General features: G+C 38.6%; 1 protein-coding gene across 15 annotated transcripts in view; it reads right to left on the bottom strand.

The window, feature by feature from the left end:
* Window positions 1-22,308, bottom strand: part of LOC129726506 (protein rolling stone-like) — a 200,328-nt gene that overhangs the window by 6,526 nt on the left and 171,494 nt on the right. For all 15 annotated transcript variants that reach the window (XM_055683299.1, XM_055683302.1, XM_055683301.1 and 12 more), the window contains one exon: window positions 14,573-14,753. In XM_055683299.1, the coding sequence (XP_055539274.1) occupies window positions 14,573-14,753 (181 nt within the window). The remainder of the gene's footprint in view (window positions 1-14,572; window positions 14,754-22,308) is intronic.

The following is a 22,308-nucleotide window of genomic DNA, read 5'->3' as shown; positions in this document are numbered from 1 at the left end:
TCATTGTCAAGATTTGAGAGAAAGGAGGAGTACCGGAAGAGTGGATGTTTGGTATTGTGTGGGCCACAAGCTGGAGTGTTGCAATTACCCGGCAATCACTCTGCTGGACGCCGATACGAGGTACTCTCCCAACTACTTTGCCGTCGACTATCACCATTTGTGAAGCAGTTCGTGGGGCACTACCAGGCGAGATTCATGGGTGCCCGCGCTACCACAAACTAACGCGGTTGGTCAAAGCGACGGTGGAGTGATGTGTGTAGTTCGAGTATCGGGGGTACTCTCGAGCCCTTTTGAAATTTGAATAGTTTTGAGGCAAGGCGATGGTCTCTAGTGCCTATTGTTTTAAAATACCCTGGAAGGTGTCATTAGAAGAGCGGAAATTAACATGAGTGGCACGATATTCCAAAAGTCGATTCAAATGTTTGGCTTCGCTGCCGGTACCGACATTGTGGCTCGAACCTAATGCGAATATGGCGGATACGTACATCAAACCAAAGGCCGGACTGGACTGGTCATCAATGCATCGAAGACGAAGTACATGAAAAAAGGGATTCGCGAGAAGATAGCGCTAACCTCCCACCTCGAGTTCAAATTAGTGGTGATTAAATCGAGGTGGTCGTCGAATTCGTTTACCTGTACTTACTGGTAACTGCCGACAACGATAACAGCAGAGAAATTCATCGGCGCAATATGGCAGGGATCGTGCTTATTTTGGTCATAGGTGAACGCTCTGATCGAGTAGAATTCGCCGTCGCACCAAATTAACCATCTACAAGACGCTCATCAAACCGGTAGTCCTCTTCTAAGGCCATGAGACATTGACATGGCTTGTGGAAAACCATCGCGCCCTTGCGGTCTTCGAGCCGAAGGTGTTGCGTACCATCTCCGGTGGAATGCAGATGGAAAACGCATGCAGATGGAGAAGTAGAATGCAATGCAGACGGAGAGGCAAACGGACATCGTCGCAAACTACAAGCACTTGCTCGAAGCTACATTGCCTGAAGAGGACGAGTTGATTGAAGCCCACTCGGGGCCTGTTGAAAGACCGTAAAAACAGTCATCAACAGCGTAGCAAAGAACGTATTGGGGCATGTGCAATAAAGCCAACGGGAGTGACGAAGTAACGTTGAGCGAGCCAGTGAAACCAAATCTTCGTTTGAATTCGAGGAACTAGAATCACTCGAATGCAACGCGAAAGTTCTGCCAGAAACTAAACACGTCCCGCACAGGATTTGAGCTGCGATAAGGATGGAAGTATTCTAATGAACGAACGTGCAGAGGCCGAAAGGTGCAAGTAGCACTTTGATGAACACTTGAATGGTGCACAGGAAGAGAATGAAGACGATGAAGGAAGTGACGGTGCAGCAGAGGACGAAGACGTGCCATCTCCACGATAGATGAAGTTAAAGAAGCTGTCAGCTAGAACAGCTACCGTAGTAGTGGATGGATAGGATCATCTACCTTATCTACAGAAAAGGCGATAAACTGGATTGTGAGAACTATCCTGAATGCCACCTGGAAAGTGCTCGCCTCCATAAACATCTGCGGTTGACCAGACTTAGCCGTTTTTAGAGTGTACCCTGTACAAAATGCTATTAGTTAGTTATTGAATGACGGGTGTTAAGAACCATGTTCGGTGGCGTGCAGGAAGATGGTGTATGACGGCGAAGGATGAACCACGAGCTTGAACGAACGCCAGACAACTGCCCTGCAAAATTGATGTTCGCAGGATATCTCGTCAGTACAAGGAAGTCCAGTAGAGTAAAATTTGGAAAGTATTGGAAGCCCGCGGGACTGGAGAATCGCGATCAGGCATCAAATCAATGTGGTTGGCACCGCTAACCGAATATTTAGCGACGCTAATCGCTAATGCGCTAACTGGAAAACTTAACTCGATAATCGCTAAACCCTAAACCCATATTGGCGGAACTTTTGCTAATCGCTAATCGCTAACTTATTATTACGTAGATTGTCAATGGCTATATCTAAGCAAAGCATTGCCTTGGTGCTACATTCCGATTCGGAACTCGACCTTCTGTTTCTTATTCACAGACTTCGCGGCCATTTGTTTAGTGTACAGGACAATTGCGGGGCTAGCGCTACGATCCTACTGACAATAACAGTACCTCCCGAGCCGAGACTCGAACCCACGACAACTGGCTTATTAGAACAGCATCGTACCTCGAGACCAACTGGGAGGTCAATATCTATTGCCCATAAAAAGAAAAAGATTACTTTTGAGTGCTATTTACAACACGAGGTTCAAAATTTATACAACGGTGTTCATACTTGAGGGTTTTGTAAAAACAAGGAGCAAAGAAAGCGATTCTGTTTGTATGTAAAAAAAAATACTTTTAAAAACGTCTCTATAAAACTCAATTATTATCTGTATCGAAAAAGTAGAACTAAAATGGTCATAATTTCAAGCGTATAGAAAGTTAGTTTTTGGGGTGCCAAAAATTCAATCTAGATCTAGATCTGTCTGATCTAGATCTGTCACCTCTAGCGAGAACGTAACCTTAGAGAAGATTGGGTCCCAACCCCAGTGGGAATTTTGATCGTATGAAAACTGAGAAGGGTTTCCGTAATCGTCTATTTTTCCATATTAGGAACGGACGACTGACCCATAGAAATGCGGTTGAGCTCTTCGAGGAAGATACCGGTAAATATTCAGCGGTTGTCAGTGAGTCGGAGTTACTGCTAACTACTGGAAAGAGCCATAAAGCCACAAAACAACTGAAAAGGGCGGCATCCCAGCCAAACTATTCAAAGTCGGGAGTGAGAAGCTTTCGCATTGCCGCAAACAGAAATTAAGGTGTTCCGCCGAATATTATAATTAAAAAAGGGTTCCGTCGAATGAAAGACGTCAAAAACTGACAGAATCTGTTTTTGCGGCTGGTTTCTATATTTATCAGGCCTATGAAAAGACGCCATTTTTATATAACCGAAAAATAACAAGCAAAATATTGGAACCACGGTGGGTTCGAAATGGAAATGGAGCCACAAAAAAAGTCACATACAACCCAGTGCAAAAGCATAGGCGTGTCTAAGGCCTGATTTTTATCAACTACGCCGTGGAGCATGAAGTGTTTCGCGGAGCACAATTTAGAAACCCCTGAATACGTTCCAGAAGTAACGTCCGCAGTGATCATTCATCATCATTTAAAGCATTTTATTTACGCCATCAGTCATACACAGTTTTTGTAAGTTACTTTTTTCGCTTCTCTACAAAATTAGCGAGTTAGCGACGCTAACAGTTCGCTAACCAGCTCAAAAATCAGCGAAATCGCTAAATGAATATTAGCGTCGCTAATTAGCGATTAGCGAATTAGCGGAATGGTGCCCACCATTGCAAATCATAAACAAATAAAATTACTAGAATTGAATTCAAATTTGTGTGAAAATAAGACAAGGTTGGCCTAGAATAAAATCATAGAAGTAGGACAAATTTTTTTCACACTAAGTTTGCTTTAATATTCTCATTGTAGAGGTATTCATACCAAAACATTTTCTTCAAGAAGGGTCTACTGATGTGAAAGTATTATTTAGATTCCTGGCTAACGTTAAAAATTTATCTAATATACCAAAGTTTTATTCTTGAACCACAATGCCTTGGCGGCTCATATCTGACAACAACTAGAAAGAAAGTCTTTCTATTTTTCCGCACGAATTTACACTTGTTATGGCCGATTATGTGACTTTCTATTCGTACGACGTTTGTAAGCTGTATACGTAAGTAAAAGAAAAAATAATCCTTCTACCCCTTTTCCGCAAACCAACAATATGAAAAGATTTTCGTTGCCTGCTGAAAAAAAAGGAAAAGAGTCCACATGAAAAAGTGATGAGCCCTTCCTGAGGCGGAGCCACTTGAGTAAAGATGGCCTGTAAAAATTAAGTATCTTACTGTCATGCCTGTAACCACTGCCAAAAAGGCTTTCGGGCGTATACATATATTAAAGTGGATGATGTATACTGCCGTTTTACGCATATTTGTCCCATGTTCCAAATCATGCAAACGAGAAAAACGATGTTAAAGTAATGCTTTTACGCATTGCGCCAATGTGACAAATGCTGCCATGGGTTTTTAAGCAGTTTTACCTTGCAATAGACTGTTTTCAATAAATTTAGTTGAATGTTTTGCGGTTTAACATTCTTTTCCACAAAAATACCCACTGGGACAATAATGCCGAGAAATTTGCCTTCCAATAGGTTATTTCTACGCATATCAATCCCACCACGTGCATTCGATGTTTCCCAATACAAAGTTCGTTTTGGGGATACAAGGCTGTTTATTTTTCACGAAAATGATCACGCTAATCGTGTTATAAAGAAGGCAGGTGATGATAGTAGAGATGAAAGTTTAGGTAATTAAATAAGTATCAGATGACTTACCATTACAAAGGTGAATTGTTTTTTCAGATTGCCCATATTTGAACATTGTTAGGCTTTCACCATTTTGGCCACACACAAAAGACAGTTCTTATAACTTTCAGTTAGTATATTTCTCATGCGTTTATCTTCTTATGCTCGAAAAGGAAAGGCATTCAGATTACAAACCAGCACACAAGGTTTAGGTATTCCGAATAAAAATATGAACGAACCGCATTTTAATAATCAAGCAAAGTGATTTTCGGTACCGAATTTCTGACACCCGTAATGTAGCCAAACGTTGTAAGGAGAAGTTTTTATTGCTCTGTAGCACTTCTCAAGTGTTGAATATGGGAATTAGTGATTAGTGGGATCGATTAGAATGGAAAAAATCTAGTGGGACAAATATGTATAGAAAATCATCGATGGGACAAACAGATTTGGTATGGTTTTTCAAGACTTTCGGAACAAACAATGCTATTTTTGAGTTTTTCAAAAATATACATGAAAATAGACTCATTGGTGATAAAAAACGAAAATCGACCAAAAGTAACATGGGACAACTATGCGTAGAACGGCAGTATATGGCTCCTTTATATTGTTACAGAGCGCTTAGTTTCGGTCGGTTGCCTGAAGTTCGCCGATTCGCATAGAGAAAAGGGGAAAATAAAATAGTTTGAAGTAACAATTTGGACCTAACAATTCGTAGCAACGAAAGCCATCAAACTTCAGTTCTGGTTCAGAACCTGATTGCTGAATGCTAGAGAGTAAACGTTGAACCATTCTACAGATCAGTTATTCGATGTCAATTTATGGACAGAGGAGGGTAAAATAACGCAGTGACATCGTTTTGAACAATGGTAAACAATGTAGATGTTTTAAAACTAATTTTTTTTCATTAAACAAAATCAATTTAAAAAAAATGTTTTTAAACTGTGAATGTTGAACTTTTACTTCACCAGCTCTCGCATTGAAATAATCGCGCGAAGCCGGTAGCTAGGCTTCAGAACAGTCGCATACTCTTCGTCAGATATTTCTTCCAGCTCCCGCCATTATGTTTAATGAATGCACGAAAAAGGAAGCACCCTGCCGCAAATTGTGTGCGTTGATAAAAAGATCTCGAAATATCATCCCATAGCGAGGCTCCGTTGTGTAATTGAACGAAATGGAAGATACACGATATGACGTAATAGCTTGATCTCAGATTGTTAGGCATAGTTTTCATAGTTTGAAAATTATTTGAAAAGGTTGAGGTTGCATTTTGATGGAAGTGGAATTTTTCTTCACGGTGCAGCAATAACGATTCAGATCACACAACATTTTATAGTTCATGTTCATGTTCAGTTGGAAGTTGGTTATAAATTAAAATCACTGTACTTAAACATAATGAGTTTGCTGTATAATTTTCTGTTGAATACGTTACTTCAGTTGCATAGCTGTACTAAAGTTATGATAGCAGACTTGAGTTTAAACAAAAATCTCAAATCTAGTTTTGTGATATGATGTATCCAAAACATCAAAAATGTCAAAGTTATGGCATTAGTCAATTTGTCTGGGAGTTTGTTCATCACGAGTATGAATTACAGCAGTTCTTAATGGCTCCCTTGAGCTTCCATAGCTTCTAAAAATAAGTGGTAATTAAAAAAAAAACATTTGTTGTGTAATTGTTCCCATGTAAAAATTGTAAAATATGTAAAAAATGTAAGAAAGACAAATATAAAAAATGCAGAAAAGTCAAGTATGATTACAGTAAGGTCGCTTTTTACGCGTTTTTTTTACGCGGGTTGCTTTCCTCCATTACTCAAAAACGGTACAAGATATCGACCTCATTTCAATCACGTTTTCCGTTTTAGGCCACGATTGATCATATATCAGTTTTCATAAAAAATCACAGTTTTTTGTGTAAATACTCAAAATTTAACATATTTTGGTCTCTAGATTGGCCACAATTATATTCAAACGAGGTTTGAACGTTTTAGGACGGTTTTCTTTGTTATATTTGCAACTCAAAAAAGTCGTTTTTTTACGCGGGCCCATATAAATTTGGAACGCATCCCTCGCGTAAAAAGCGACCCTAGTGTATGAAAATATAAAAATAGACTGAAATGTGGAAAAGGTTGCAAATATCAAGAAATGCCAAAAATGTCAAATATAGCAACAATGTAACAAAATTAAAAATATATTGAAAATTGGGGAAAATGTGAAAACATGTGAAAAACATAAAATAAATAAAAAACGAAAAAAGTTAAGAAAGAAAAAAAATTTAGGTGAATAACGAATGCAAAAATGTTTAAAATGTAGAAAATTTAGAAAAAAATAGAAAAAATCTAAAATATATACTGTACTGCATCGAATTTCGAGCACTTAAGCTATGATGTAAATTCTTGCACTTAAAAATCAACGAAAAATGAATTTTCTCGTCGATCCTGAAGGTTTAACATGTTGGTAATTTTATTGTTGTTGCAATTAAGTGTTATTTATTTAGATTCAAACATGTTTTGTTAATGAAACTAACGAGAATTTAGAACTCAGCTTTGATTTAAATTCCGAACACTTGTAAATGTAATCACTAAGAGATAGATGAGCGAATCGTCTCAACACTGACTGTTACTTTTTTTAACGCCTGCTGGCTCCTTGGAAGCGGTCCTACAGTGAAGAGCTATACATCACTGGGTAAACGACATTCCAAGAAACGTAATGGTATATAGTAATCATCATACTACTTTTCATCATACTTTTGATAACTCTAGCTATATCTAGCTAATGTGATTTTAATTCTGAAGCGTTCGAAGTTTGAGACTGTTCGAAGTTTGAATCAAGACAGTACTTGATACGATTTATCCAAAATGTCATAAATGTCATAAATGTCATGGATGTCATAAATGTCATAAATGTCATAAATGTCATAAATGTCATACATGTCATAAATGTCATAAATGTCACTTATGTCATAAATGTCATAAATGTCATAAATGTCATAAATGTCATGAATGTCATAAATGTCATGTACACTAAGTTTTTTTTACGCGGATTTCGGAATTTACGCGGTTTTTTTACGCGGATTCCGGAATTTACGCGGTTTTTTACGCGGATTCCGGAATTTACGCGTTTTTTTTACGCGGCACGTATCCCCCGCGTAAAAAGCGACTTTAGTGTGTGTCAAAAATGTCATGTCATAAATGTCATATGTCATAAATGTCATAAATGTCATATATGTCATAAATGTCATAAATGTCATAAATGTCATAAATGTCATAAATGTCATAAATGTCATAAATGTCATAAATGTCATAAATGTCACAAATGTCATATATGTCATAAATGTCATAAATGTCATAAATGTCATAAATGCCATAAATGTCATATATGTCATAAATGTCATAAATGTCATAAATGTCATAAATGTAATAAATGTCATAAATGTCATATCATAAATGTCATAAATGTCATGTTGGCGAATGGTTGGACACGTGTCACTTGAGATCCTATTGTGGTCATTCACCTCTGTCCAGCAACTTCTATCCCAACCTCCACGTGGTGCCGACCGGGATACGAGTAACCTTAGCGGAGATCGGGTAACCAACCCCGGTGGAAATTTTGGTCGTATGCTGACTGGGAAGGGGGAACGTACGCGGCTGTTTCCCCATGTTAGGGGCGGGATACAACAGCGTCTGATCCGGAGCGGGCGGCTGAATCATGAAACGCGGTGTCTCGCCAGATGTATCAAAGACGGCAGCCCCGTCGCGAGACTAGGTATCGCAGCCCTTGTAAGGCAGCATACTGAATATTAAATACTACGAACAATCCAGATATAAATACGGAACGGAATAATCGGCAAGGACCTAGGCGAACGAAAAAGGACAACGATTATTGGAAACTCGGTACTTGGAATGTAAGGACTCTACTCGAACCGGCACGCGCAAGTATCCTGGCTAGAGAGCTGCGGAAGGTGAATGTGTAGGTTGCAGCTATCCAAGAGGTGCGGTGGCCGAAATCGGGAGAACGCGAATTCCGAACAGTAGATCCTATTGCGGACACTTCATTTAAGTGCCACATCTACTATAGCGGCGGCGTGAAAGCAGAAAGAGGAGTCGGTTTCGTGCTAATTGGAAAACAGATGAAGCGTGTCATTAGATGGAGGCCGATCAGTGACCGTATATGCGTGTTGAGAATTAAGGGCAAACTCTTCAACTACAGCCTAATAAATGTGTACGCACCGACCAACGAGAAATCCGATGACGAAAAGGAGGAGTTCTATGAGCAATTCAGGAGGAGTTCTATGAGAAGGAGGAGTTCTCTGACACGATATAAAGATTGTCATCGGAGATGCAAATGCACAGGTCGGGCAGGAAGACTTCTTCCGCCCCGTAACTGGTAGAGAAAGCTTCCACTCTACTACGAACGACAATGGCCTGAGGAACCTGATAACCGATAAAACAGAGGTGGCCAGGCGTCGAAAGGAACACTTCAGTGTGCTGTTGAACGGTGAGGGAAACAGTGGAGTCGAAAGGAGCAGGATGGATCCACCATCCATGGACGAGGTGAAGAAAGTAGTGAAAGAGCTGAGAAACTGCAAGGCAGCCGGGAAGGACGGCATTCCCGCCGAACTCTTCAAAGTCGGGAGCGAACAGCTGTATCGTGCCATCCATCGGATCATGCTGAGAGTGTGGTCTGATGAAGAATTGCCCTCGGACTGGTTGGAGGGTCTCATATGCCCGATCTACAAAAAAGGCCATCGCCTGGACTGTAGCAATTATCGGGGCATAACTCTTCTCAATACCGTGTACAAAATTCTCTCCCGCATCCTATTCCCCAGACTGAGGCCGTTGCAGGAGACCTTTGTTGGCGAGTACCAATGTGGATGAAGAATTGCCCTCGGACTGGTTGGAGGGTCTCATATGCCCGATCTACAAAAAAGGCCATCGCCTGGACTGTAGCAATTATCGGGGCATAACTCTTCTCAATACCGTGTACAAAATTCTCTCCCGCATCCTATTCCCCAGACTGAGGCCGTTGCAGGAGACCTTTGTTGGCGAGTACCAATGTGGTTTCCGAGGGGGACCCTCCACGACGGACCAAATGTTTACCTTGCGACAAATCCTCGATAAATTTCGAGAATACAACTTGCAGACGCACCATCTGTTCATAGACTTCAGGGCAGCGTATGATTCAGTCAAAAGAAATGAGTTATGGCAGATTATGTTTGAACATGGCTTCCCAACAAAGCTGATTAGGCTGATACGTGCCACCCTTGAAGGTTCTACATCAAGCGTCAGGATAGCCGGTGAGATATCGGACTCGTTCGTGACGTTAGATGGTTTGAAGCAGGGTGACGGGCTGTCGAACTTATTGTTCAACATCGCACTGGAAGGTGCTATACGGAGGGCTGGTGTGCAGAGAAGCGCACCATCATTATGAAGTCGCACATGCTTCTCGGTATTGCGGACGATATCGACATCATTGGTATCAACCGTAGAGCTGTGGAAGAGGCCTTCGGACCTCTCAGGAGGGAAGCTGCGAGATTAGGGCTTGTCATAAACTCTGCCAAAACGAAATACATGGTGGCTGGCAGAGTGCGTGGTAGTCCGTCGGAGGTTGGTGCTGCGGTGGTGCTAGATGAAGAAACATTTGAAGTAATCGACGAATTTATTTACCTGTGAACATCAGTGACATGTGACAACGAAGTTAGCCGTGAGATAAAGAGGCGGATAGTAGCCGCAAACAGGGCCTTTTACGGCCTACGTAACCAGCTAAGGTCCAGCAGTCTGCAAATCCGTACTAAACTTGCACTCTATAAAACACTGATTCTTCGGGTGGCTCTCTACGGCCATGAATCATGGACGCTGAAAGAGGCTGATCAGCGAGCTCTTGGTGTATTTGAGCGTAGGATTTTGCGTTCAATCCTTGGCAGCAAACTAGAAAATGGTGTTTGGCGCAGACGCATGAACCATGAAGTGTACCAGGCATACAAATCGGCGGATATAGTCAAGCGGATAAAACACGGCAGGCTTCAGTGGGCTGGGAATGTAGCGAGAATGCCGGATGAGCGTCAAGCGAAAGCTATATTTAGCAGGAATCCCGATAGAGGTCGTCGACTTCGGGGTAGACCCCGCACTCGTTGGATGTGTGCTGTCGACGAGGATGCACGCGAAATAGGTGTTAGGGGCGATTGGAGAATAGCAGCCCAAGACCGAGGGACATGGCGACGTTTTCTGGAGTCGGCACTGGATCGATAATCGGTATGTCGCCTTAAAAGTAAGTTAAGTCATTAATGTCATAAATGTCATATGTCATAAATGTCATAAATGTCATAAATGTCATAAATGTCAAAAATGTCAAAAATGTCATAAATGTCATAAATGTCATAAATGTCATAAATGTCATACAAGTCATATGTCATATGTCATAAATGTCATAATTGTCATAAATGTCAAATATGTCATAAATGTCAAAAATGTCAAAAATGTCAAAAATGTCAAAAATGTCAAAAATGTCAAAAATGTCAAAAATGTCATAAATGTCATAAATGTCATAAATGTCATAAATGTCATAAATGTCAAATATATCAAAAATGTCATAAATGTCATGTGTCACAAATGTCCCCGCGTAAAAAGCGACTTTAGTGTATGTCAAAAATCTCAAAAATGTCAAAAATGTAAAAAAAATGTCAAAAATGTCAAAAGTGTCAAAAAAGTCAGAAATGTCAAAAATATCAAAAATGTCAAAAATGACAAAAATGATGAAAAATGTCAAAAATGTCATAGAAGTCAAAATTGCAAAAATGTTAGGAATATTATGAATGTTAACAATGTTAGAAATGTCAAAAATATCAAGAGTATCAAAAAAAATGTCTGAAAGAGCAAAAATATTAGAAATGTCGATAATAGCGAAGGTGGAAAAAATGACAAATGTGTAAAATATTTGAAAATATGCAAAAAACGTGTCGACAACGTAAAAACATGTAAAATATGCAAAAAAAACGAAAAATGTAAAGGTTAAAAATTATCAAAAATGTCAAATACGCCAAAAATATCCAAACAGGTAACAAAAATTTCAAGTAGGTTATCGGCTCTATTATTTTCAGGTTTTACCTATTATCGCCAGGGGGGTAAATGATGTCTAAGATCGTTTATTTCTTGCATGATTGTTTTTTATAATGCAGAGTACCTCTCTGCAAAATATTAGTACTCTATGACTTCATTACCCCTCGGACGATAATAGGATAAACCTGACGATAATAGAGCCGATACCCTATATTAAAGACGTAGAGTATTCAAAAAATGTCAATACTTTCAATAACTACATCATAAATTTCAAAAATGTCTGACACGTGAAATATTTAAAAATATGTTGAAAATTGAGGAAAATGTGAGACTATGTGAAAAATGTAAAATATTTCTAAAATGTTGCAAATGTCAAAAATGTTAAAAATGTCCAAAATGACAATAATGCCAAAAATGTAAAAATATCCAAACTGTAAAAAACTTCCTAAATATTAAAAATGACGCAAATTAAATTAATGTCAAAAATGCCGAACATGTAACAACCAACAAAACTGTCAATAATGTCATAAATGTCTAGAATGGTAAAAATGTCAGATATGTTAAATATAAAAAAAAATGGTGTGAAAAATTATGTAAATGTAGAAGCGTGTAAAAATGTACAAAATATCTATATGTATATAGAAGTGTCCAAAATGTAAAAAATGTAACAAAATATAGAAAATGTAAAGATGCATAAACTGTCAAAAAAGTCAAATATGAAAATATGTTGAATATGAAAAAATTTGTAAAAAATGCAAGATACGTAAAACATGAAAAAATATCATGAAGGTGAAATATGTGAGAAACGTACAAAATGTAGGAAATGTCGCAAATTTGAAAAAGACACAAGATGTGTAAATGTAAAATATGTAAAAATTAACAAAATGTATAAAGTGTAAAATTATAAAAAAATATAAAACATGTAAAAAATAAAAAAAGTCTAAAAAATGTAAAATATGCGAAGTATGTACATATGTGAAAAATGTAAAAATACCTATAAAATAAAAAAAGTAAAAAAACGAAAAATGTTAAATATGAGTAATATGTAACAAATGCAAGATATGTAAAAAAGTGTGTAAAACATTTTATGAGTTAAAAATGTGAAAATAGTAAGATGTGTGAAAAAATGTAATATGTATATGTGTAAAAGTGTTGGAAATGTAAATTGTGAAAAATGTATGAATCTTCATAATTCAAAAACGTGCAAAATCTAAAATATGAGGAACATGTAACAAATGCAAGAAATGTAAATAAAAAAATAAGAAAAACATATAAAATGTCAAAAATATAACAAATTTCAGAAATGTAAATAACATATAAAATGTCCCAAATTTTCGAAATGCCCAAAAAGTAAAATAAATTGGGAACGTTAGTTCAATTGTGAAAAATGTCAAAAATGAGCAAATCCATAAAAAGTTCCAATTTTAATTTATTTTTCATATATTATTTGACGAATACTTTGGACAGATGTTCTCATGGGGCTCGCCACGTTTCACGCCAGAACGGTTTGTTTGATAGGTGTAACGCCTTTGGTAAAGTTGTGGATAATAATTTTGTCATTTAAATAATAATTTAATAGTAATAATAATTTAATTAAAAAATTACACCATGCAAAAAACATTTTTTCAAATGGGAAACAAAAAAGTTAAAATTTTCAAAAAAAAGCAAAAAAAGTATAAAAAAGGCCGATTACAGATTGATTTAATGTTTACGGTAAAGTTGTAGGCAGTAATTTTGTCCTTCCATAAAAAATATACTCCGTAAGACAAGAAATTACGTACTGCAAGCTAACCAATCTTGCAGAAAAGAAAAAACGAAAAAATTAAAATTTGTCAAATTAACCCTTTTTGTAAATTAAAAACGGTGATTCAAAAAAAAAAAAAAAAAAAAGAAAAGTGATATCAATAACACAAAATGTTATATTTACCCCTGGGACCATCTGTGCAAAGCTTCAGCCATATCAAAATGGTCGATTAAAACGTTTTCTCGTTTGCAATAGTTTTGTTAGTTAGATCAAGTGGTGTGAACTGTATGGTTGGTCAAAGTTGTTCAACTAAATATAAGTACTCAAAAATTAATGTCTTAATAACATTTAAGATTACAAGGTGCTCTGGAATAATGTTGTTTCTGTGCAATCAACACTACTGCTAGATTCTATGTTCCGTAAACCACTCATGTTTTCCTGCTCACATACAGCACACTCCAGAAATTCTATTTGAACAAACACAAAGCTCGGTTGGGAAACTGTACAATTGTTTGGTGAATATCTCTCCTTTCCATCTCTCCCTAGGCATATAGGCCGACATCCGTGCAGCCAATTTGATAACATAACATGACGTTGTTTAAGTATTTCAGCGCTACCAGACCGAGAGAATCTATTCATACAGCTTCCTTTGCTAAGTTCAGTACTCGTACTTGTTGCGTAGGTGGTTTTGGTTGTACCAACATCCATTCGTTCACCATCTTCCCTTACAGAAAGGCCCCACAATGGTCAATAGTATAATACATATTTTATGTCACCAAACGAACTGTTAGGTTCCATAAATGTTCATTTCGATACTCTACCGGAACAGAACGCAGGTTAGCATGTACGATTGGGTGGTTTCCGTTTGAACCCAATTTATTCTTCACTTGTTCTGTCGAAATAATAATGAAGCATAATTATGGCTCCAATTCGAAAGTATTTCGGTAGATTGAATTCAACGCATGATTCGCAGTAATGATCGTTCATATTCAGAGCATGGCTTTTGTGAAACAAGTTTACTTGCTTTAAAAACGCTGTTTGAAGCAAGTCCTGAAACAATTTTAACATTTCGCTCAAATAAAATGATACACTGGATAAAAAACAATTTCAATAATTCGGGATGAAATCCTGACGGTGGCCATATGAAACCAACAAATATGCATGCCTGCGACACTACACAACCAGCACTGATTGAATGGCCCTAAATATCAATTTGGGTCATGAATATTTAACCGTCGGTAGTTGGCAGGATAAAGCCTTTTCTAATTGGTAAATTTGCAGTAGGTTGCATATTGTGCTGGTGGCACAATTGTGGTCTCTTGTAATCCGCAGGCACCAGTGGATGCTATTTGCTACACGCCCGGATTCTGCAAACGATCGTTCGCTGCAACCGAAATGAAAAAGTTACAAACGTTACCTGTCAGTGCCGCCAGCCAGATAGTAGATGACAGAGAAAAGCGCATACAGCACGCCAATTCCGGTCGTCCAGTAGGCATGATTGAGCCGGATCGGGTGTCCCACGATGGTCAAATCGATTAGCATTATGACCGAATTGAGCACGTGCACCATCAGGTTGACGGCGTCCACTCGGTGAACCTCTGGAACGAAATTGATTGGAGGGCGAGTTTTAGTGTGAGTGGTGTGCTGTTTGTTTGATGCACAATGGAAACAATTGGCAGTCGAACATGAAACCGACTATTTATAGCGACATCGGATATTATGCTTCCCCAGAGACAAATGCCGTTGAGTGTTGTCTCATAATTATTGAGATGACTGCAGTGGTGTTTCACGCGAATCGATTCGAAATGACCTTCTCTGATTCGGTTAAAAATTCACGCATGTGGCAGCTAGTGAATTAAACAATATTTTTGAATATTCTATAAACTTTATTATTAATTAAAATAGATAAGCACATATAATTCAGCTGTGGAAATATATTTTTGAGACGTAATTACGTCATTACGTATTGATTTTCGCTCTAAAAATCTCATTGACTATATGAAGGACTTATGCAGACAGTTTTTGGTAATTTGAAGAAAAAATATAAAACCAAATTATTTACAAACACATCAAGTTATCATAACATTTTAATTGTTGACCAATTCTTTCTACTACCGGGCCACTGGTTGCTCAAGGTCTTCTAAATTTCATTTCATCGTGCCCAAATAGTGAAAAAATAATAACTAAGGGTGAAACATGCTTTAGACAAGTTTGACCATCAGGAACTCTTAAAGTTTCAATCGAGCAAAATGTCTGAAGCCAGCTTTGAAACCTCCTACGAACTTCAATTGAAAAATGAAATGATGATGAAAATTCTGAATGTCATCTTCAATTTGGCCACCATGGCGTTGAGCAAGTTCTTGACCACCGAATTAAAAACATTTAAAAACAAACATACATACTCTGGGGTGGGCACCGTTCTGAAATTTTCTGACGTAGAAATACGTCTCTCAGCAAGTTCCGTTACAGGAATGTGAAATGAAAATTCAAAAATGGAAAAGGGGACGAAATTTGTCCCCAATAAACCCAATCAGAGCGGAGTTTAATACTTGCTTTTCTTATTACGGGTGACAGAATATTATACCTAGTTAACCGAATGCACTCTCTGTGCTCGTTCCTAATTATCATCTCTCCGTAGCCATTGCTCAAATTAAAATATCATCAGTTTAAAATTAATTTCTTTTTAAAATCGGTTTAAAATTAGTTTCTTTTTAGAATTATGAATCATTCAACAATAATAATTTTCAAAACGGGGACAAATGTTGATTTTTATGTAATAAGGCCGTTACAAATTTTATTTTCATTTTATGTCACCCCCCCTTCAAAAATCTTGAATATTGGGAGGGGAAGAAAAAAAAAAGCTCAAACCGTTTTGTTCATTTCATTGGTTTTCCGACAGCATAAATGCTTAATTTAGCAACAAACAAGTCATGTGACAGCAAGAGTGTCGTCGAAAGACAAGTGAAATAATAATAATAATAAAGTGTTATTTTTCAACATTTATTTGAGTGCAAGTTACAAACGTCATAACTTGCACACAAACTTTGATCAAAGATATTTCTTTTTTTTCGTTTCGGTGTTAATTATTTTTTGCCACCCCCTCTGCTAACTTTGATAACCTTGGACATAAAAAGAATTCGAAATTTGTATCAGCATAATGCAAGTGTTTACATCACCAACACCAACAGCTTGATGCAGTTCTACGTCAACCTTGTGGTTGTGGTGGCACACGACGTATCTGCTATTTTTACTGTCACTAAGCTCTTTAGTCTTAACAAACGTTTTATGACGCTGTATTTTAAGTTTAAAATTTAAATTGGAATGCTAGCTTATTGAGAGCCAATGAGAATGAGGTTTTTATTTTTATCAGTAAATTATGTGCACATTGCAATTATTACTGAAACATTTTTGAAGCCTAACAATAAATTAAAATATGATTCCAATTACGTGGTTCTTCGATATGATAGAATTCAGGGATCCGGCGGTGGAGTTGCAATTGTAATCCATCGCCGAATCAAACATTGTGCTCTTCCCCATCTTGAGAAGAAAGTCATTGAAACTTTGGGAATTGAAGTTCAAACTGAACTTTTGATTTTATTTATTGCCGCAGCATATTTACCATTCCAATGCACACGCGAGCACAAAAATAACTTTGAAGGTGATTTACAAAAATTCACCAGAAATCGTTCAAAATTTTTTATAGTTGGCGATTTTAACGCTAAACATCGATCATGGAATAATTCTCAAAGTAATTCTAATGGCAAAATTTTATTCCATGATTGTTCCTCAAGATATTATGCTATATTATCTCCGAATAGTCCTACATGTTTTTCTTTCGTAAGAAATCCATCAACAATCGTTTTGGCACTAACAGATCAAAGACATGTATGTAGTGAATTGATCACACATGCTGATTTTGATTCTGACCAGCGTTGCCAGGTATCCAGATTTAGCTGGATTATCCAGATTTTTGAACATGTATCCAGGTAGACAGCTTTGATGTCCAATTATCCAGATTTTTCATGGATGATCCAGATTTTATCCAGATTTTATTTTTTCTGTTCCGCAAAAAGGTCATCACTTCAATTTTGGCGCGAAATTTTGCAATTTTGTCACCTCAAATTTTGCGTACCCCAAGACTTTTATTCGAAAAATTAACCTTTCACCCCACGAAATGACTGCCAGATTTTTTCCAGATTTTTATTTTGCCTTTTCCAGATTTTTGAAAAAATGACCTGGCAACGCTGATTCTGACCATCTTCCAATATTTTTTTCTGTTTTTAATTACCACAAGGCTAATTGGGATCATTCCGAGTTGTGCTCTCGTCGTGTTTGGTCACAATTTTATTTCGATCTCGATAGTGCCGACCAGTAATCCGCCTTCAAGGTCATCGTGCATTGTGTCGCGTGTGCACTGCTGCTCGCTGCCATCGTCTATTGAAGACAAAGGAACGCATCATCGCCTTTTGCTACCGGACGCCAACTGACTCGTGCGTTGTGTCGCTACTTGGAGTGATTCAGAACCCGGCGCACTGCTGTTTTGCTGTATTGGTGCTGCTGTGTGGTTGTAACGGCTTCAGCTTCGAACAATCGGACAACCAACCCTGCTGGAAGGAAGAAGTAAAAAGAGATTGGCATCGCCCGTGCACTGATTGTGAAGGAGAGCGGCTGCAGAAACTAAGTAGTTTTCTTTCTTGATTTTTTTCTACAATATTATTTGGTGATAGGCATTTTGCGTGTGTGGCTCACGCGTCCAACATGGACGACGAACGCGAGGATGGAAACCTGCTCGTTCCACCACCTGGCCTTCCCGGATACAAAGTTCCAAGGGTTAAGAATGGAGCCCCGCAGGAAGCTACCCATCGGCTAAAGCAGTATCCGGAGGGCAAAGCTGGTATTGGGGCTGTATTTTTCCGGTAGAAAGTAAAAGCATTGAACACAATGCAAATTTGTAGAGATCTGGCACGTGACCGAAATAACAAAAGTACTCCCAAATAAACTGCGTGTTTTGGTGTCCGACTTCAAGCAAGCAAACGAGATTGCTGCTTGTGAGCTCTTCACGCGGGAGTCCCACGTGTACATTCCAGCTCGCGTACCTTTCTTCCCCTAGACTTCCTAGGAAGGGACAGAGAAGAACTCCATCTGAAGTGGCTGATACTAAGAAACAAAAAAGTGCTGTAGAAAATCCGAAGCAAACTCTTCCGGGATTGGCAAAATTTATTCAAGTAAGGAGTTTCCGGCACTTCCAGGAACATCAAAAAACCCAACTGCTCCTTCTTTCTCGTCCAAGATTCAGCCAGAATCTAGACTGCTGAAGTTTTCTGGCATTTCTAGTAAGAGTTAAAACGTTTTAGAAGCAGTTGACTGCTAAATGGCCCCTCGTTGCAGCGATCGTGTCCTTCGATGGCTAAATCATCGGCTGAGATGAAGGATTCAATCTCTATTTTACAGTGGAATTGTAGAAGTATCATCCCCAAAATTGATTCATATAAAGTTTCGATTAATAAGCATAAATGCGATGCATTTTCCCTCTGTGAAACTTGGTTCACTTCAAATGTAGATCTTAACTTCCATGATTTTATTATAATTCGCCTTGACCGAGACACCCCTTACGGAGGAGTACTTCTAGGGATTAAGAAGTGCTATTCTTTCTATCGTGTTAACCTCCCCTCGGTCTCAGGCGTCGAAGCTGTCGCATGTCAAATGACAATACAAGGTAAAGATTGTATTGCCTAAATATATATTCCTCTCAGAGTCCAGGTTGGGCAACGGCTGCCCTTTGATTTAATAGAACATCTTCCCTCTCCACGTTTGATTTTGGGAGATTTTAACTCTCACGGCGTGGCTTGGGGTTGGATTGCATATGGAAGGTAGTCCTTGATTCCCACGGTAGCGATCATCTGCCTATTTAAATTTCAATTGATAATGGTTCAACTCGCACGCGATCAGTTGATATTCTGTATGACCTCACACGGAATAACGATTGGAAGTTATACGAGGAAATGATTTCAGAAGCTGTCGAGTTGATTCAACATCACCCACCACTTGAAGAATACAACCTCCTCGCGGGCTTGATTTTCGACGCCGCGTTGCAAGCCCAAACGAAGTAATATCCCTGCGTGACGATTTCTTCACTGACGATCAAAGATCATGACGATCAAAGAACGGCCTCCTACTCCGTGGTGGGACAAAGATGTCTACACGGAAGAATCCGACGCGTTTAAGGCCTTCTTTCGGGTGAAACGTAAACCCGACGACTTTAAGCGGTATTTGGAGCTTGAGACCAAGTTTAAAAGCTTGGTCCGAGCAAAGAAACGCGGATATTGGCGTCGGTTCGTAAACGAGACGTCGAGGGAGACATCGATGAGCACTCTTTGGAACACAGCCCGAAGAATGCGGAATCGCGTAACGGTCAACGAAAGCGAGTCTTCAAGTCGGTGGATATTTGATTTTGCCAGGAAAGTATGACCGACCGAGAATCAAATTCAACTTGTTGAAGAATCTACTCGGCAATGCCAAGAGGCGCTTGTTGAACTTGTTCAATAAGTTCCTGGAGCAAAATATTGTACCGCAGGATTGGGGGCAAGTGAAGGTGATCGCCATCCAAAAACCGGGAAAAGCAGCTTCTGATCACAACTCTTATAGGCCGATTGCAATGCTATCCTGTATCCGGAAATTGATGGAGAAAATGATACTCCGTCGTCTAATCAAACAATTCACTATCAGATACTCAATTTGAATTCCGCCGTGCCAAAGGGACAAATGATTGCCTTGCGTTGCTTTCTACAGATATTCAGTTAGCATATGCTCGCAAAGAGTTGTGGTCCCCGTGGTTCTGTGGTTAGCGATGTAGGCTAGCTCTCCCACACGGTTGTGATATCGGGTTCGATTCCCGATCGAGTCGAGGATCTTTTCGAGCTGGAAATTTTCTCGGCTCAGCACTGGGGCACGGACGGTGTATCGTTGTACTTATCCTACACATGCAAAATGTGCCAAAAACAATATCGATAACGAACTCCCTCAACTAATCTTAGTTGATCGAGACCGCGATTAGCCCTAAGGCTATAAGCGTGCGATATATATATATATATATATATATATATATATATATATATATATATATATATATATATATATATATATATATATATATATATATATATATATATATATATATATATATATTCTCCCATTAAAAGACCGTTTTCGGGATCTGACTACTCGTATTCTCATCAAATGTGAGGTTTTGAACCCCTTGGTCATTCAAAATTTCGATAGGCTAGTTGAACTTAATTCTCAAACTCGTTTCATGACTGTGTGTTTCAATCACATGTCTCAATGAATAAATCCTTCCTCATACCAGGCCCGGATTTGAGGGGGGGGGGGCAAAGGGGGCAAATGCCTCGGGCCTCCCGATTCAAGAGTCCTGGGGCGATCTTTTTTTTGTTCGTCACCTTCCAGAACGTTACCTCTAAATGATTTAAGGAAAGAGGACCTCACAAACACATTTGCTCTGGGCCTCCCCCTCCGTCTAAATCCGGCCCTGCCTCATACAGCTCCAATCGTGTCAACTTGTTAGATACTTCTGTTTCTACTGTGTTTTTCGATACATCCATGGATGGAAGAAACTCGTGGAATCCCGGATCACTTACGCCTGCAGCAGATCCCTAAAATATTTTTTAACAAATATAAAAACATCAACTGCGACAATGCGTTTTATATTGATGAAATACTTCTCAACGGGTTCACTGGCTTCGGTATCTTCAACAATAATTTTACCGTCTCCTACAACCTCGATAGTCCTGCTTCTGTTTACGTCGCAGAACTGGCTGCAATTCAGTATATCTTAGGGATTATTGAAAAAAATGCCCACGGACCATTACTTCATCTTTACAGACAGCCTCAGTTCTATTGAGGCTCTCCGATTGATGAAGGATGTAAGGCACTCTCCGTATTTCCTGGGGAAAATAAGGGAACATCTGAGTGCTTTATCCGAAAAATCTTCTCAGATTACCTTAGTGTGGGTCCCTTCTCATTGTTCCATTCCGGGCAATGAGAAAGCGGACACTTTGGCTAAGGTGGGCGCTACAAACGGTGATATTTACGACAGACCAATGAATTTTTAAAGCTTTCACTTCAGAGCACACTTGTCAACTGGCAGACCTCGTGGGAAAAGGGAGAACTGGGGAGGTGGCTACACAGCATAGGACGAGATTTCATTCGCGTGATGTCTTGGATTATGTCCAACCACTACGGGTTAGATGCACATATCCTGCGTATTGGGATGGCGAGCAGTAATCATTGAGTTTGTGGATTGATGTATCAAGACATTGAACACGTGGTTTGGATGTGTGCTGAATTACCCTCAGGATCCGAGGAATACAGCCCTAAGTGCCAGTTCGTGATATTCGCGCTCAGCGAAACTTGCCATACATGCTACTTGTTTATAGCTATTTGAAGAGCATCAAGGTGCCCATTTAACAGCGAAACGAATCTCGGATAGAAGAAAAACCATGTAAGTGTTAGTATTAGATATAGTTTCTACTCATAGTCTGCAGAGATGATAAAATATTTGCCTTTAGCTTAGAAGATATTTTAGACCATAAGGCATTAGGTATAGTTGGCTCCGTAAAACATTAATTTGTATTGTTCCGTGTCAAATAAATGTGTGAACAAAAAAGAGGCTTATTGGGAAAGATATAAAACTTATATTGAGAATAATTTCAATAGTGAGTTAGATTTACAAAACGAAGTGAATAATGATTTTGCTTTGGAAGCATTAAAATGTGCACTTATTGATGCTAGGAACTATTTCGTTTCATAGGCTCAAGTGAAATTTGATTCACGAAAATCTTCAACAAGCTAAACTTTTGTAGAACATCATAACTCCACCATAAGTAAAGCAAATCGTATCTAGTATACGTTTGTTTCACGAAATAAATTTAACTTATGAAAAGGTGTTTCTCAAAATATCAACCTTTCTATGCTGGAGCCTGAAGTTCAAATAACATAAAATCGAAAATCATATATTGATCATTTTGCGTTTTTCACTGCCTTTACGGGAATTTACAGTACTTTTCAAAAGATAGAAGAATATAACATTAACAGAGAAATATAACATTAACAACTGTCCCTGGGTTATAATATTTTTTC

The sequence above is a fragment of the Wyeomyia smithii genome, chromosome 3, assembly GCF_029784165.1.
Source record: "Wyeomyia smithii strain HCP4-BCI-WySm-NY-G18 chromosome 3, ASM2978416v1, whole genome shotgun sequence".
Lineage (NCBI taxonomy): Eukaryota > Metazoa > Arthropoda > Insecta > Diptera > Culicidae > Wyeomyia > Wyeomyia smithii.
Note: the sequence above shows the minus strand (reverse complement) of the source record. Positions and strands in the feature narration are given on the sequence as shown.